A 15,815-nucleotide genomic window follows, 5' to 3' on the forward strand; every position below is an offset into this window, starting at 1 on the left:
TTTGTATGGTGGGTTTTTGAAGCATTAATAGAAGTTTCTTTTCTCTATAAAAAAGAAAAGAAGCTGAAATGCTAGTGACAGTGTGTTGGAACACATTCCGAGAATGCCGGAACCCCCTAGAATTCCAAACTAGGTAAACGTTCCAAATGTTTTGGGACACCTGAACCCACATTACCCCCTACAAGATGGGGAAATGTTATTCGTTGGTTTAAAGTGTTGGAATATAAGGCCACGAGGTATTCAATCGAAAGCCTTCTCTATGTCACCAAGGGGAATGGTCGAGTATGAAACATGCATGTCCTTGTCCCTACACTCATTCTATCTCAGATGAACCCTAAAACATCTCCATGATGGTCCAATAGCTACACCACTGTCATGATGGTCCAATAGCAGCTACACAATTTATCAAACTTGGCTTTATGCATTGTTAGCCAATGTTTACATTCCAAGCTGTTTAAAGGTCCACCTATGTGACCTCTTAAAAGAGCCATGCTATCAAGCTATATACAAGGAGACTCCACCTACAAATCCTCAATCCTACATCAATCATAATCAAAATCTAGCAACTAAGATTTTCCTGATATCTCTTGCTTTCATCCAAAGTGACAAATGCAAGTCATTCAAGACAATTGCGTGTTTCCACAAGGCTAACAAAGAAGCTAGTAGTCTTCTCACAAAAGCTTGGTTTTATAAATCCCAATGACTCGTTAACTTTAAACCCTTTTTTCCTTTTATTCCTAATGTGCCCCCTAGCACTATTAGCCCAACCCTTAGCTTGGCCTAACTTTCTCCTTTATTACGTCGGCTACTAGTTCAACAGCTACTAGAACTTGGTAAGGAGTGCAACACAGCATCGCCAAAATACGTCAAGTTTATCCCAAGTAAAGGTTTCTTAACTCATACATGCTTAAAAACTAGAATTTCACAATAAAAAGAAAACATCTTAACATGTACTTGGATATTACACATATATGCACCACCTTGCAGTCCTCCTGATGTGTAAAGTTATCTAAGATATGAAGAAAATTGGTCTAGAGCACATACCTTTCCATTCCAAGAAAGAACATTGCACTCCATTCCTTCCTTTAACCATTTGTTCTTATCACCAATGTCTGCCTCGTTAAGTCTTGATTCTTCATATGAAACCTAAGGAAGGACAAGTTAGAAAGATATTTTACCACAACTAGTCGATGTAACATATCATATTACTCCATAACTGAAAGCAAGAAGTTAGGAAAGACTCAAAGTAGCATTTTCATAGAAAGTGTAGGAAATAGCTATCAATTGTACAACAAGTGACTTGATATTCCATAACTTACAACAAAGAGATCAAGTGTACAACAAGGGACTTAATATGCTTACAACAAGTGACTTGATATTCCATAGCTTACAAAAAGTGACTTAATATTCCATAGCTTCCAACAAAGAGGTCAAATGTAAGATTTTCTTGATTGAATGGAGCAACAATCGAGTTTTTTAAGTTTGAATGTCTTTAGCATCCTACCATGCACAAATGAAGATTAAGTTTCAAGCAGATTAGAACTTTGGCAGCATGAGACATATTCACAGAGGAATGACAACTTTCCTCATTGGGGTGGTCTCTCCAATACATGATACATAATATGAGAGGTACTCGTGTGGATATCCAAGACTCAATCCCTCCCTCTCACCAAAGACTTGTGTTCTCTCTAGGGGAAAGCGTCTAGGAGACAGCGGCAAGCATAACAGCCTGGAATATATATATAGTGCATTGTAGTATAGTGGATTGCAAGGTATGGCTTGTAGGCACTTTTTACATTCTTACAGATTGAGGAATCCACTGGTTGCATAGCTCCCCACATTCGTTGTTGGCACATGTTTCTAGGACTCTCTATGCTGTCACCATTTGATACTTCTCCCAAGAAAGAAGAATCTTTATTAGATTGTGACTCCGGTCAAAGAATGTTGACTTTAATTAACTAGAATAAGTTTTTGTTACTTTTTCTTTGCATTGGTAAAAGAGAATTGTGGGGCACCCACAAGGGACCAGGATTAGTCTAAGAACTACGAATGCATACATTTGACAAACCTTTAATGAATTAAAGTGTTGCTGTTTGTTTAATTAATGTGTAGGACTTGGAAGAGTGCAAAAAGGCTCACAATTAATGGAGCAAGTGCCAGAAAGCAGGTCCCACAAGGTAAAAAAGCACAAAAAGTGCTAGAAAATGGTGCCTATTAATGAGGGCCCCACGAGGTTCTAAAAAGGCCATTAAAGCTGCCCTAAAGTGGGCAAAGCTGGAAAGCTAAGCTATTTGTAAAAAATAGCTTTAGAAAGCAGGCCTAGCTTTTTGCGAGGCCAAGTTTATAAAAGAAGAGCCTTGGAGCTCCAAGATCATTCAAGAGTTGTACTCAGCTTCATGCCCTTCTCAGAGCCAATTGTACAAAGTTATTTTCTATTGCAATAAAGACCTTCAGGAGGGGGGGGGGGGGGGGGGGGGGGGGGAAGCCCTTCTTTCTAGACCCTTGTGCTGTGTATTGTCTCTCTTCCCCTTTCTCCCAGCTCTCTTTCATTGCTGCAGATCTAGTCTACTGTCCCTGCTCAGTTCCCAGATGGTTGTACCGCTGATTCTAGCACCATAACCCCAATCACTTAGCACGTGCTTGCTGTCAGAGGGAGAGAGAGTCTCCCGCGAACTGTATTGAAGTCACCAAGGGGGCACCCTATCTACTGCGATTTGGATTTCCAGCCCTCCAGGCCTGCTGTGAATTGTTCCAAGAGGAGGAACGTCTACCCATTAGCCCTCTACAAGCTGCAATTTTATTGCACGCAGAGTTTTTGAGGCCTCTGGAACTGTTTTCAGTGGTATCAAAGCCAAGGTTGCTTGGCAGCAATGTGTTCAAGAAGGCACATTCCATCAACTATTCAGCACAAGGCAAGTTTATCCACGCACAGCCCCAGCTATGACTACAGAGGAAGGCAGCTCAGCCACCAGATGACCACGTAAGAGTCATCCTATTGGACTCGATGAAGATCTTGATGAAGAAATTGAATACGAAAGAATCCAGGAGTACCAGTTCATGAAGTACATGCGTCGATTTTTGCACTTGTTCATGGAGATGATAACTAAGCAAGTTTCTTCTTCCCCCAAAGACAGAATTGGTCGCAAGCATTCGCCTGGTTCTAAACAATCTCCTCGGCACCGCCATGCTTCAAGCAAGAATCCCTAAAGTTCTCCTTCAGTTCAAAATATGCTAGTTCAAAGAAAAGAGGAAGGAGTCTAAAGCCCCATAGAAGATGGAGCAGAAAGCACAGAGGGAGATCTCCCAGCTCCATTCCATCTTCTTCCGGTTCTGGTTCTGCTTCTTCTTCTTCTTCTTCTTCTACATCTAGAGAGTGTTGTACTCATGGACACAAAAGGCAAAGATGGAGATCAAAAAAAGGGAATTTAAAGGAGGAGGAAAGTCCATCAAATTTACTACTTTTGATAGAAAGTGTGGGGCAAGTGAGAAAGCTTTGAACTTCATCCGATAGTTCAATATAGCTTTTCAGACAAGTCACTATCGTGAAAAGTCAAAATTGAAGATTGTAGGCCTCCACCTTACAAACCGTGCCAATGCATGATAGGGAGCTCTTCTTGTGGCAGATGAAGCACCTAAGAGGTGGAAGGACTTCAAGAAACAGTTTTTCGAGCAGTCCTTGCAAAAGAAATTTATGATGATGTCCATGTAGCTTGGGAAAGCGTGTCCATTACAACCTCAAAGACCCAATTCCTAGCCTTGATGCAGAGCATGCTTTTGAAGAGATCCAGCATTTACAGAAAGAAGTTTATGTTACCCACCATTTGCAGGAAGAAGTCTATGTTACCCAACCTCCTGGCTTTGAGGTTGAAGGTTCTAAAAGCAAGGTATTCCGCTTCTATGGATTAAAGTAGGCACCCCGGGCTTGGTATTCCCAGATATATGCTTGTTTGCTTAGTCTTGGCTTTCAGAACAGCCCTACTGAGGCTACCCTCTACATCCGTAAGAGGGGGACAGATTTGCTGATTTTAGTATTCTATGTGGGATGACATGCTTGTGACTGGGAGTCTCGGACACATGGTGAGCAAATTGCAGCTTTTAAGCTTGACTTGCAGAAGGCATTTGCTATGTCTAATCTTGGTCTTTTGCATTACTATCTAGGCATTCAATTTGCTAACAGTGAGGGGGGGTATTTTGATGTCACAATCCAAGTATATTGGACAGCTTTCGCAGCGTTTTCAGTTTGAGAATTGCAAGCCAGTATCCACACTATTTTGATGTCACAATCCAAGTATATTGGACAGCTTTTGCAGCGTTTTCAGTTTGAGGATTGCAAGCCAATATCCACACCATTAGAGCCTAGTTTTCACTTCTCATCTGAGGAGGGCAGCGATGCATGTGATGTTACTCTCTATCAGTAGGCAGTTGGTTGTTTGATTTATTTATGCCAAACTAGACCCAATCTTCAATATGTTGTCTCACAGTTGAGCAGATATATGCATAGCCCCTCTACTCACCATTGAAAGGCCGTGAAGCGTGTCTTCAGGTATCTCAAAGGCACTCAGCATTCGGGTCTCCTCTATGAGGCTGAGTCTTCAGTTGTTATGCATGGATTCACTGATAGTGATTGGGCTGGCTGTTCGGACACACATGTGTCACATAGTAGCAACTGCTTCAAGCTTGGTACTTCATGCATCTCTTGCTTCAGCAAAAGCAAACTACAGTTGCTACTTCTAGCTGTGAAGCTGAGTACAGAGCAGCTTTTACAGCTACAGTGGAGTGTGCTTGGCTCCGGAACAGTTATCTTTTTTTTTTCATGAAAGAGACTTCTATTAAGTATGAAAAAAAAAAAAGCGTGAGCAAGCTTGATGCAGAAATACATCATGCTGGACACGAGAAAAAACGCTCTAGAAGAGTAAGCAAAAACTCAAAAGGAGCTGAAGAGAAACCAAGGTTGAGGCTGAAAATGCCACCTCAACCTTGATGTAGTCTCTGAGAAAAAAGGAGAGCCCCTCCATTCTGTAAGGAATATAATCCTCCTGGAAGAGGCTTCCCTGGAGGACCCTTGCATGCTCGCCCAACTGCCCACCAGAGTGTGAATGGTATCAGCCCAAATATTAGCCAAGGTATGAGAAGGCCCAAATATTAGCCAAGGTATGAGAAGGGTGGACCTGTGATCCATTAATGGCCTCTGTGCATCTAGCCCTCTAGATTTTTCGAGCAGTAATACTAGCCAGTATCTCCCAAGCAGAATCCACAAAAGCATGCACTGGTCTATATTGGGAGATAGGCACATCCTCCAAAGAACAAGGCTCAACTAGGTGTAGTCGAATAGAAATGGCCCAAGAAGCATCCTGCCACTCGTAGAAAATCTGAGGACCTTATAAAGAGAGCCAAGCCACTGATCCCCACGTCATGAAGAAATGAGAGGGGGAAAAAGTGCTGAGAATCTTGGCAGCCCCTACCCAAATGACTCTCGCATGTCTGCAGTCCTATAAGCAATGATGAATTGACTCCTCTAAAGATGAGCACCTCGGACAAGTCGAATCTGCCCCAAATTTGGATCTCCACCTATTCACAGCAATCCCTCCATGTATAGAAAGCCAAAAAAATTAAGTAATCTTTCTATTTCTTCGTGATTTCTAGAGCCTTCTCCAAAAGACTCTCTCCAAGTCAACTGAAACCCGATAGCCCTCCCAATGAGGCGATCTGGAAGGTTTCCAACCTCTATAATTGATCTGGAACCTTCTAGCATTACTGACCGTGTAACCAAAGAAAGAAAGACTTCTCTCTTGGTTCCCTGCAATAATCCATTCTCACTCTCCGGGGTCCCAATGAAGATACTTTATGGGAACTCCTCCATAGAGCCACAACCATCATGAACCCAAAATAGAGAGACGAGGGCTCGGATCTATATGCCAAGAAGAATCCTTTGACTCTTCCACAAATGGCATGCCCACAAGAATATCATCTCAAAAAAAAGACAACATGCCACCTGACTGCACATCAAAAACCAAGGCATCCCCCTGTGCCCCCAAGAAAGCAATGACTTCAAGAGGAATACTTGTCCTAGAGAAAGCCCCCATCCAAAGTGAGCAAACCATAGGTCTATCATCTGTAACCACCCAATCATGGGGTAGGGCTGCATCTATCTGAAGTATCATCCCTGCACTTCCTCTGAGGTGACTGATCAACTGTTGTTGACGATCTTCTAGAAGCCTTTTGAAGGCTTTCCAAGAGCCAACCGAAGCGGCTGACCCTCTCTCCCATTTGGACCACTGCATATAAAAAGACAAACCAAGTTGCCTACCATGCTCATCAAGTATGCAATCATTCCCCTCGATAGACTTCCTGTCAATCTCTTAGAGAGAGGAGGGGTAACTCTCCGAAGGGTACTTCTAAAGCTTGACCAAGCTTTCAGAATAGCAACCAAAAGTAGGGAGGATAGAGATCTGAGACAAGTAAAGATCCATCTGGTGTTGTCTCTCCAATCTACACCTGAGGAGGGTCTGCATGTCCGAATGCCCTGAACGAATAAATTTTTCCAAACCACAAACTTGCAAAGCAGGGCCTTGCATTGCAAATCTGCATCTATAATTTTGAGACACCCCTCCTAGTGGGAAGGATCAAGGTCTCCCAAGCCACCCTGGCAATAATCTAGCCTACTTCATAAAAAATTCCTTATATGTCTTATGAGTTGAGTGATGCAATCCCTAGAGCTGCACCAACAAGAGCAAACCTACCAAGCCGTGGCCAACAGAACCTGGTTGACGACCACCACCCTAGATGCAAGGTCTAATCTGGCTGAACTCCAGAAAAGAAGTTTCCTTCTGATACTCTCCAACACCAGAGCAAACTGCTGCGAAGAAGAGATACTCAAACCGACCTGGCATCCTAAGTACCTAACTGACACACCCCTCTGAGTCCAAGTAAAGCCCAAATAAGGACCCCAGGCTAGAGTGTCATCATCACTGACCCAAAAGCCATTGGACTTGTTCCAGTTAATATGAGCACCTGCTGCCGTACAAAACAAGTCCAAGGCTATCCAGAAAGAGGTGAGAGTGTGAGGGGAGGCCTCCAAGAAAAAGCAATGTCATCTGCTAGCTTGCAATCGACGAGGTCCTCTTCCTGTCGGAGCGGTAATCTAAGCCCAAAAATGTCAGCTCGAATATGATAAAAATGCTCATAGCCTCAGCCACAAAAAGAAAGAGAAAAGGGGCAAGAGGGCATCCCTGACGGACTGATCTGGGAATCTGATACTTTTTCCCCTGACACCTCCTATAAGTACCTAGCTGTGGGCAGATCTATACAAAGTTGAAAACTCCTCTAATCCATGCATCTAACAACCCAAAATGATCAAGGGTGCTCTCCAAGAAATCCCAATCTACCCTTTCATATGCTTTTTCAAAGTCCAGGAGAAGAATGGCTATCTTTTGTCCACTGTGCATGGCCCACTCTGAAGCTTCCCAAAAAGAGAATATATTTTAAAAAATGCTTCTGCCATGTACAAATCCCATCTGCGTATCATGAATAAGATCTGAAAGTATGGGATGCAAACGCAAGCTGATTGCATTTGCCAAGATTTTATAGCAAGTGCGCAATAAAGTGATAGGTCTCCACTATGACACTAAATTTCTGCACCCTCCTTTTGGGGTTAGATGTATGAGACCCTCTATAATGTTTGAGATATCATAGCCAAAGAGTGTGTTGGTGTGATGTGTTGGTGTGTAGTACTAGGTGATCTAGTACCAGTTCATGTGTGAGTGCCACGTGTCATTATGGTACTTATCCCATATGCACTGGGTGCTAGTGTGTGAGTGAGTAGCCTATATAAGGCTTGTACTTCACTTATCTTGTCATACTTGATGAATGAATGAAAGCCTTCTTCATGTCTTCATTTGAGCATCATTTCCTCACACCCTAACCTTCTCTCTCTCTCTCTCTCTCTCTCTCTCTCTCTCTCTCTCTCTACACCATGTTTCTAATATGGTATCAGAGCCAGGTTCCAGAGCTGCCACGTCACCCTAGTCCTAACCCTAATTTGAAACCCTAATCCAGTTTTAGCCTCCATCTCCATCTCACCTCAGCCCTGCCTCATTCTACTTCTACCTACAGCCTTTAGTCTCTGTTTTCTGCCTCCTTCACAGCCAGCCACCGCCTCATCTCCTGCTGCCTCCTTTGTCCTCTCCGTGCGAGTATTTTTGGTGTTCATTTTCCTCTCCTTGCTTGCTGGTCGGCAGCTTTCGCGCTTTGAAGGCTAGCTGGTTGGCACTTTCTTCTGCACGTGAGGGTTTCCAAGGCTATTTTGAGGCTGTTTCAGAGCTTTTCGACAACCAAGGCAGCCTCAACTTGCTGCTGCTGCATACCAGACCACCTGCAAGCAGCTCCAGCGCCATAGTCGCCACCACCTCCGAGCAGTTTCCATGCCTCCAAGTGCTGCGTACTGGTCTGGCTCTGCATTTCGGAGAATTCTCTTGCCGCTGTGTGTATTTCAGAGTACACAAGACCTCCGAATATCTGATGCAGACGTCTACAACACATCTACAACAGCCGCCTTTTGCTTTGGTAACCTTCTGCAACAATTCGGACCCATCCTGTTGAACCACCTTCCATATTTCGGACCTATCTCTGCATTTTAAAGCCACTCAGCCCATCAACCAGCAGCTGGAAACGCCGTCTTGCATACGTGGAATTTGATGTTCCATTTCAAAGCCCTAGACCAGCCGACACACTTGCTGGTGGTTTATTTCAGCTGCTGCCCGCCTTCACGAAAGCCTCTTCCATCATGACTTCCTTGTCTTCAAGTTCCCTGCTCGTGGAGAAGTTCAAGGGGGAAGGCTTTCCCACGTGGCAAACCATGATGCAATTGCTGCTTATGCGTGAAGGAGTTCGGGATGTTGTTGAGGATGACCAGGTTGAGTTACTTGATCAACACCACCAAAGGATTTAGAAGCAGCAGAATGCTAAGGCCATTGCCCTCATTGGTCTTTGCTAAGCCGACTCTCTTATCCATCATGTGGATAAGTTTCGAGTCAACAGCTAAGCAGATTTGGAATCACCTCGAGACCTTGTTTGGTAATAAAATCACCAACTCTAAAGTCTTTTTGAAGCTCAAGTTTTATGATTTGAAAATGGAAGAGAGCGATGAGTTCCATGATCATCTAGCCCGGTTTCAATCTCTTGTTCAATAACTTTCAAGTTTGGAGAGCCCACCTAATGATAAATATAAGATGGCTGTCCTTATGAAGAGTATGCATGGAATTTGTCACTTTGAGCACACTCTTGAAGTCCTTCACCTTGCCACTACCACGTTTGATGATTTTGTGGCACTCCTCATTGAGAAGGACCATCGCAATAAGGAAGCCGCTCTTGTCTCTCGTGGTGATCAAGCATTTGCTTCCACAAGCAAATGGAAGACCAACAAGAACATTATTTGCAGGTTTTGCAAGAGGAAAGGACACATTGAATCCTATTGCTTCAAGAAGAAGGAACAGGAACAAGAGAAGCATCATGCCAATCTCTTGGCTGAAGAACAGCTGAACCTGAAGAGCCCCCGGAGGAGATACATGCAGCTACAGGCCTCTCTCTTGAGGACGATGATCCTTTCGACCAAGGTTGGGCTTTCTAGGCCCCTATGCTATGTGTGTTTGTGTTGAGTCAATAAAGGTTCTCAGCCTTGAGTTGTCCCTAGAAACTGCATGTATTTGGAGTCAATAAGATCTGCCCTGGGTTGTCCCCCAAAAATTAACTTATTGTCTTTTACTTTGGTTTGATAGTATTAACCACCCAGTTCAGAGTGAGGGGGAGTGACGAGTGATGGTCTACCCTTGCCGGTTGCAAGTTGACTGAGAAGTCGCTATCACACAGGAGGTGTTGGATAGTTGGACTTGCTCTTTGCAGTATTGCGGTGGATGGGGGATCGGTCTACTCTCGATCCCTACTCTTTGAGCGTTGGGTCTCATACTCTTGTTCTGAAGGGGGGTGTTGGAGATATCATAGCCAACAGGTGATCTATTACTAGTTCATGTGTGTCATGTGTGTCATGTGTGAGTGCCACGTGTCATTATGGGACTTATCCCATATGCACTAGGTGAGGGGGTGTGTGTGAGTAGCCTATATAAGGCTTGTACTTCACTTATCTTGTCATACTCATGAATGAATGAAAGCCTTCTTCATGTCTTCATTTGAGCATCATTTCGTCACACCCTAACCTTCTCTCTCTCTCTCTCTCTCTCTCTCTCTCTCTCTCTCTCTCTCTCCACGATGTCTCTAACATGTAAGTGAGTCAAGCGTCACCGGAGTCCCAAACACCCTGCACCGATGAGGTAATGTGATCCCCAATCATATCCCAAAAGATTAGAAAAAAAGAGGGTGTAAGTCCGTCTGAACGTGGGCACTTCCCCTTATGAAGGCTAAGAAGCGTAGACTTAAACTCTATGTTGGTGAAAGGTGCATCAAGAGAGAACCTCGTAACAGGTTTCACCAACCTAGAAATACACTACCAAATGGACTGCTTAGCATCATCAATGGCCTCGCTACCAGGATCTGCTGAGAGAAGGGAGGCATAGAAATCTGTAGCTACGCGCACGACGGCATCCGGATCTAACTGTCAAACCATGTCTGGAGTTAATGAGATGAGAAACAATATGTCTGGGGCCATGAGTAGAGAAAAAAAGCTTATTGACCCTACCTCCCATCTGGATCCAAAAGGATGCTGGTGCATGAAAGGCATAATCTGCTCTCTGATCTAACAAAATCTACTGATGAGCCCTTGCTGCAGCAACGCACTCCTGAATCCAAGCATCAAGTGGCCTCTTCTACTCTTCCCTCTGGAAGGCTGCCAACTGCTGGTGAACACCAATCTCTTGTCTAAGAATCTCACGTCTCCCGGTACTCGCAAGTAGATGGTAAAAGTCACTAATATCGAGGAGATGGCGCGTGCCAAATGTGGCGAGGAAGGCACCCCACCCTACAAGTGAGAAACCCAGATCTACAAAGCTACATCTATGAGGTCCTCCTCTGCATAAAGGGCATCATGAATCCTAATACTGGCGAACCGATCTCTCAAGTGCGGTTCAAAAATCATCACAACACTACCAGAAAGTGATCCGAAGTAGAAACACCAGGGGCAATGCAAACTGAGCCCCCTTTATCCAAGGCCCAATCGTCAACATAGAAACGGTCAATCCGTGCATGGATACGCATCTGTGGTCTCTTGCTCGAGCAAGAAAACAGAAGTGAGTGTGACTGAGTGTGAAAGGTATCATCAAACCAAGCATCTCTGCCACTGAAACTGAAGAGGAATGCATCCCAAGCTGCCCTCTCCTAGGAGTGAAGGCCACCCTCTCTGCCTCCTTTTTTGTCTGAGGGCAACTCCTCCATGTTGAAGTCTCCTCCAATGACCCACGAATCTACAATGGGGGCCCAGGAGAGTAACTCCTTCCAGAACAGGACACGATCCCCTCTATTACTGGGGGCTAGAGGTTGAGGAATCCAACCTTACATCCTCTATTAAAAGAAGAATCCACTGGGCTCTAGAGGGGAAGATAACTCCATGTCCAACAACCAAGGGGAGAAAAGAGTCTGACATTGAAATGCATGTACCTCCCCTAGTGCCCAAAGAAGGTGTCCAAAAAGTGTGGCCTGAAAGCATTTTACCTTACTTTATGCAATCTCTGTCATCCAGCTTGTGCTTCTGAATGAATATGACATCAATGGAGCCACCACTAAGACCTGGATGAAGCCGATTCATGATCAGCTGTCCACGAGAGCGATGAGGGACGCCACCATGTCCCTGTATGTTCCAACTAGCAATCCTCATTGACAGGAGGAAGTAGCATGGAACATCTTACTTGACCTAGTCGCGGAAATAAACCCCTCAATGGGGAAAGACCTCTTGCTCAAAGAGCAAGGGAGGAAGCCGAGTGGGGGATACTTCAGCCCCCCACACCATGGAGGGGGGTTTGTAGGCCATTCTATGGGCTATCCATAGGTGCCACTCATTCCTTGGTATGTGCCTTGTAGGCCTAGTTACAGTAAATTAGGTCCGTTGGTACAGTTAGTACACACACCACTTAGGACACTTAGGACACTTAGTCCAGTTAACACACTTTGCCCTAGGGTTCTATTGTATTGGCTCTCTCTTGTATTTTCACTCAGTTTTGCAACAACTCATTACAATAGCTCGTTTTTGCCTCCATTCCTTGCATTCTTGAGCTTTCTTTGCTTCCCCTAGCCTACAACTGAATGCTGCATCTAACTGCAGAGGAGATGCCCCAAGCTTAGCCCGGATGATCTAATGAGGGACAGATGGCTTGCTACATATCATCCGTGAGAGTAGGAGAACCTGTAATCTCTCCACTCAAGTTCACTCTGTGTCGGTCTGGTCCCCAACAAGTGCTACCATACATGCCCACAGGTCAGACCAAGGAGTCGAAAAGGAGAACCTTGGTCTGCGGGTCCTGAAAGTGCGAGTGGAAGCATTGTCTCTCCAATTGGTGGACCAGGGAAGCGTAACCTCTACTCAGGCAGGCTTGCATCGCCAGTCTCATCGTGAAGAAAACAAAACTTCCAAGTATGTGTATGATGAAGCGATCTCAATTGGTGCCCCATCAAATATAAATTGCTCTCTGTGTGCGGCTGCTCTAGAGGTGTTGAAGATCATAACCTTGGTCTTACCCAGGTTGACCCTCAAGTCATGAGACTCACAAAAAACCAGTAGTGCATCTAGTTGTCTCTGGAGCCCCTTAGCGGACGAGGATAAGAGCACCACATCATCAGCGTACAAAAGGATCCGTACAAAAGGATCTGAAGCAAGTAACAAGTGAGAGAACAACCAGCACCTCATAGTGTCCTCATAAAAGACTCAAGCTCGTCTATGTAGAGGCCAAACAAGGTCGACCTTGCTTGACCCCAGTGGTGCTCAGGATCTCATCTACCCATCTGCCCCCCATCCAAACCCTACCAGAAACCCTCTCATAAAGTGCCATAACAGCCCAAACTATCTCTGGCCCATATCCCAGCTCCTGTAACCTCCTGATGAGGCGTGCTTGAGGTACTGTATCAAAGGCTTTTGGTAAAATCCACAAAGCAGCAATATACCCTCTGTCTCAATGTCCTGGCCTCCTCTATGATGCTCCTAAGTGTCAGGATCTGATCCATGTCCCATGGTCACATCGAAAGCCTGCCTGTCCATCTGCTCTAAGTCCCTGCATCGCTACATAGCAACTAAACTCCATATCTAGCACCAAAGCATATAGCTTGGACATGACATGCTCGATCATAATGGTCCTGTAGTTTCTTTGGAATTATTACTGAAAAGAATGTTCAGTAATTCATCCTCGTTTCGGCGAACAAAGTTCCATTCCTTTTGGCGAACTAGACGATGATACTCGCGTGTCTGATTCACTTGGTAGGCCATGTTGGGATTCAAGTCAGAGTTGTTGGCAAAGAGCCTTACACTCATCATAGTACCACCTATTACATGGCATGGAACCTAAAGGCAGTGGATGGTTAGAACGTGTGGTGTATGGGAATGCGTGAAGGGCGACTTCGTGCAATGTTCAACTAATCAACGCGGTCCTCTAGGAGGGGTATGTGGTTAATATAGGTGAGAAAAGTGTAGATCCGTGCAGAGTATATGGGTGAGAGGCATGGTCGAAGTGTATGTCGTGATAGGTAGTGTAGGTGGGTGGTGTGGTGTGTAATGAAGGGAAAAAAAAGGCCAAGTTTAGGTGGAATATGTGGAGGGACTATATAAGTCTCCATCCACCCCCTACTCTTATCTACTCTCCCTTCCTCCTTCTTGCCAACGCTCACACTCTCTCTCTCCTCCCTCTCTCTATCTCTATCTCCTCATCCTTCTCTCTCTTCCTCTCTCCTTTCCCTTCTCCTCTCTTCTCTTCCCTTCCTTCTGCTATTCTCTCCCCATCTCCAAATCCGCCCCTTTCCCCTTCACTACATTGGTATCAGAGCGCCTTCCTAGGACCCTAAGCCTTTCTTCTCATTCCAAGATGAATCTCTGGAGTTGCTAGCAGTACTATGACGACAATAGCACTGAATAGCTACAGCAAGACCAAAGGAACACCATCGTACAACCGTTGAAGAAGCTAGACACCATCGTACAACCGTTGAAGAAGCTAGACCTCACCCTTTTTGTTTAGCATGCATATGGAATGCTTGGACGTGATGTAGCTTCTAGCAAGCTCTCCCAAATCAACCAAGGCTTTCTGCTGCCAGTCTTCCGTCCGTTGAGCCTGTCAGAGTCTTCCATCCGCTGAGCCACATGAGGCCGTTTGCCTTTCGTCTGCCGAAGACTTGTCTATTGTCCACCCTTCTGTCTGCTGCCGTCCATGCGCTCCCGTCGTTGCTGCTGTTGTTGCTCTTGTGAGGCTGTTCGCTCCCGTCGTTGCTACTCATCCATGCCACGCCACGTCCTGGCGCCAGCCCATCGCGGGTCTCCTACAAGCGCCATCTCCGTAGCCAAGCCCGCCTTGCCATTTCAGTTACCCACGCTGCTACCGTGTCGCCGTCGCAGTCACCCCAGCGAGCCCTTGGTCCATGGATCCTAAAAGTGCGAGCGGAAGCATTGTCTCTCTAGTCTGGCCAATGAAGCGTATCCCCTATCCAAGCGGGCTTGCATCGCAGGTCTCATAGTGAAGATGGGTCCGGAGAAGACAATCCCCAGATACGTGTATGATGAAACTATCTCAACAGGTGACCCATCAAACGTGAACTGCTCCTGGTACATGATGGCTCAAGATGTGTTGAAGACCATAACCTTGGTTTGACCAAGGTTGACCTTCAAATCATGAGACTCACAAAAGGAGTGTAGTGCGTCAAGGTGTCTCTGGAGCCCCTCTACTGAGGGAGACAAAAGGGCCATGTCATCTGGATACATCAATATTTAGATCAGAGTACTAGCAAACACCCCAATAGTACTCATGATCTCGTCTGTCTACCCTGACCCTGCCCAGACTCTGCCTGAGACTCTCTCATAAAGTGCCATGACAGCCAAAATGATCTCTTGGCCATAACCAAATCCTGTAGGCGGCAGAGGAGGCGGGCTCTCGGGACCGTATCAAATGCCTTGCGGAAGTCCACAAAGCAACAGTAAACCCTCTGCTTCCGTGCCCTCGCCTCCTCGATGATACACCTTAGCGTGAGAATGTGATCCATGGTCCCATGATCCCGCCGAAATTCAGCCTGTCCTGCTACTCTAAGTCCTCGACACTCTGCGAATCGACTAATCTCAGAATCAAACACTGATGCACAAATCTTGAACATGAAATGTCCAATCGTAATGGTCATGTAGTTCTTCGGGCTCATGGGATCCCCTGTCTTGTGGATGGGTGAGATCGTCTTAATGATCCAGGTGCGTGGAAACCCCAAGCAAACCGCTTCATTAAAAAGCTTTGCTAAAATCGGGGCTAGGAGATTAATCCCACATGCAATGAGCTCAGTGCATAGCCCCTCGCCATTAAGAAGTTTCATTACGGCATCCGTCACTCCCCAATAGTAAAGAGGGTGCAGGAAGTGGGACGTGGTATATGTGAGAGGTCAGGGGCTGGCTAATTTGGGATGTCATATAGTGTGTGTACATAATTATGCCAAACCTGGGTTCTCAGTGAGAGGTGAGTGAGACGTCCCCCTAGAAATCTCCACCAAAAGTCATTAGAGTTGTTACTAAACAAAATGTTCAGTAGTTCCTCCTTGTTCCGACGAACGAAATCTAGTTTCTTCCTACGTACCAATCGACAATACTAGCATAGCGTCTTTGGTTCACTCGAAAGATTATTTTTTGCTATGAATCTGAGCTG

The 15,815-nt window shown here is 45.3% G+C and overlaps 1 protein-coding gene across 1 annotated transcript in view; it reads right to left on the reverse strand.

The window, feature by feature from the left end:
• Positions 1-15,815, reverse strand: part of LOC147904243 (elongation factor P (EF-P) family protein) — a 69,109-nt gene that overhangs the window by 5,850 nt on the left and 47,444 nt on the right. Inside the window, exon 5 of the mRNA XM_087393689.1 lies at positions 1,045-1,146. Coding sequence (XP_087249815.1) covers positions 1,045-1,146 — 102 coding nt within the window. The remainder of the gene's footprint in view (positions 1-1,044; positions 1,147-15,815) is intronic.

Source organism: Dipteris shenzhenensis, chromosome 2 (assembly GCF_047967505.1).
Source record: "Dipteris shenzhenensis isolate YYH24624 ecotype China chromosome 2, Dip_SZ_1.0, whole genome shotgun sequence".
In the NCBI taxonomy this organism is placed as follows: Eukaryota; Viridiplantae; Streptophyta; class Polypodiopsida; order Gleicheniales; family Dipteridaceae; genus Dipteris; species Dipteris shenzhenensis.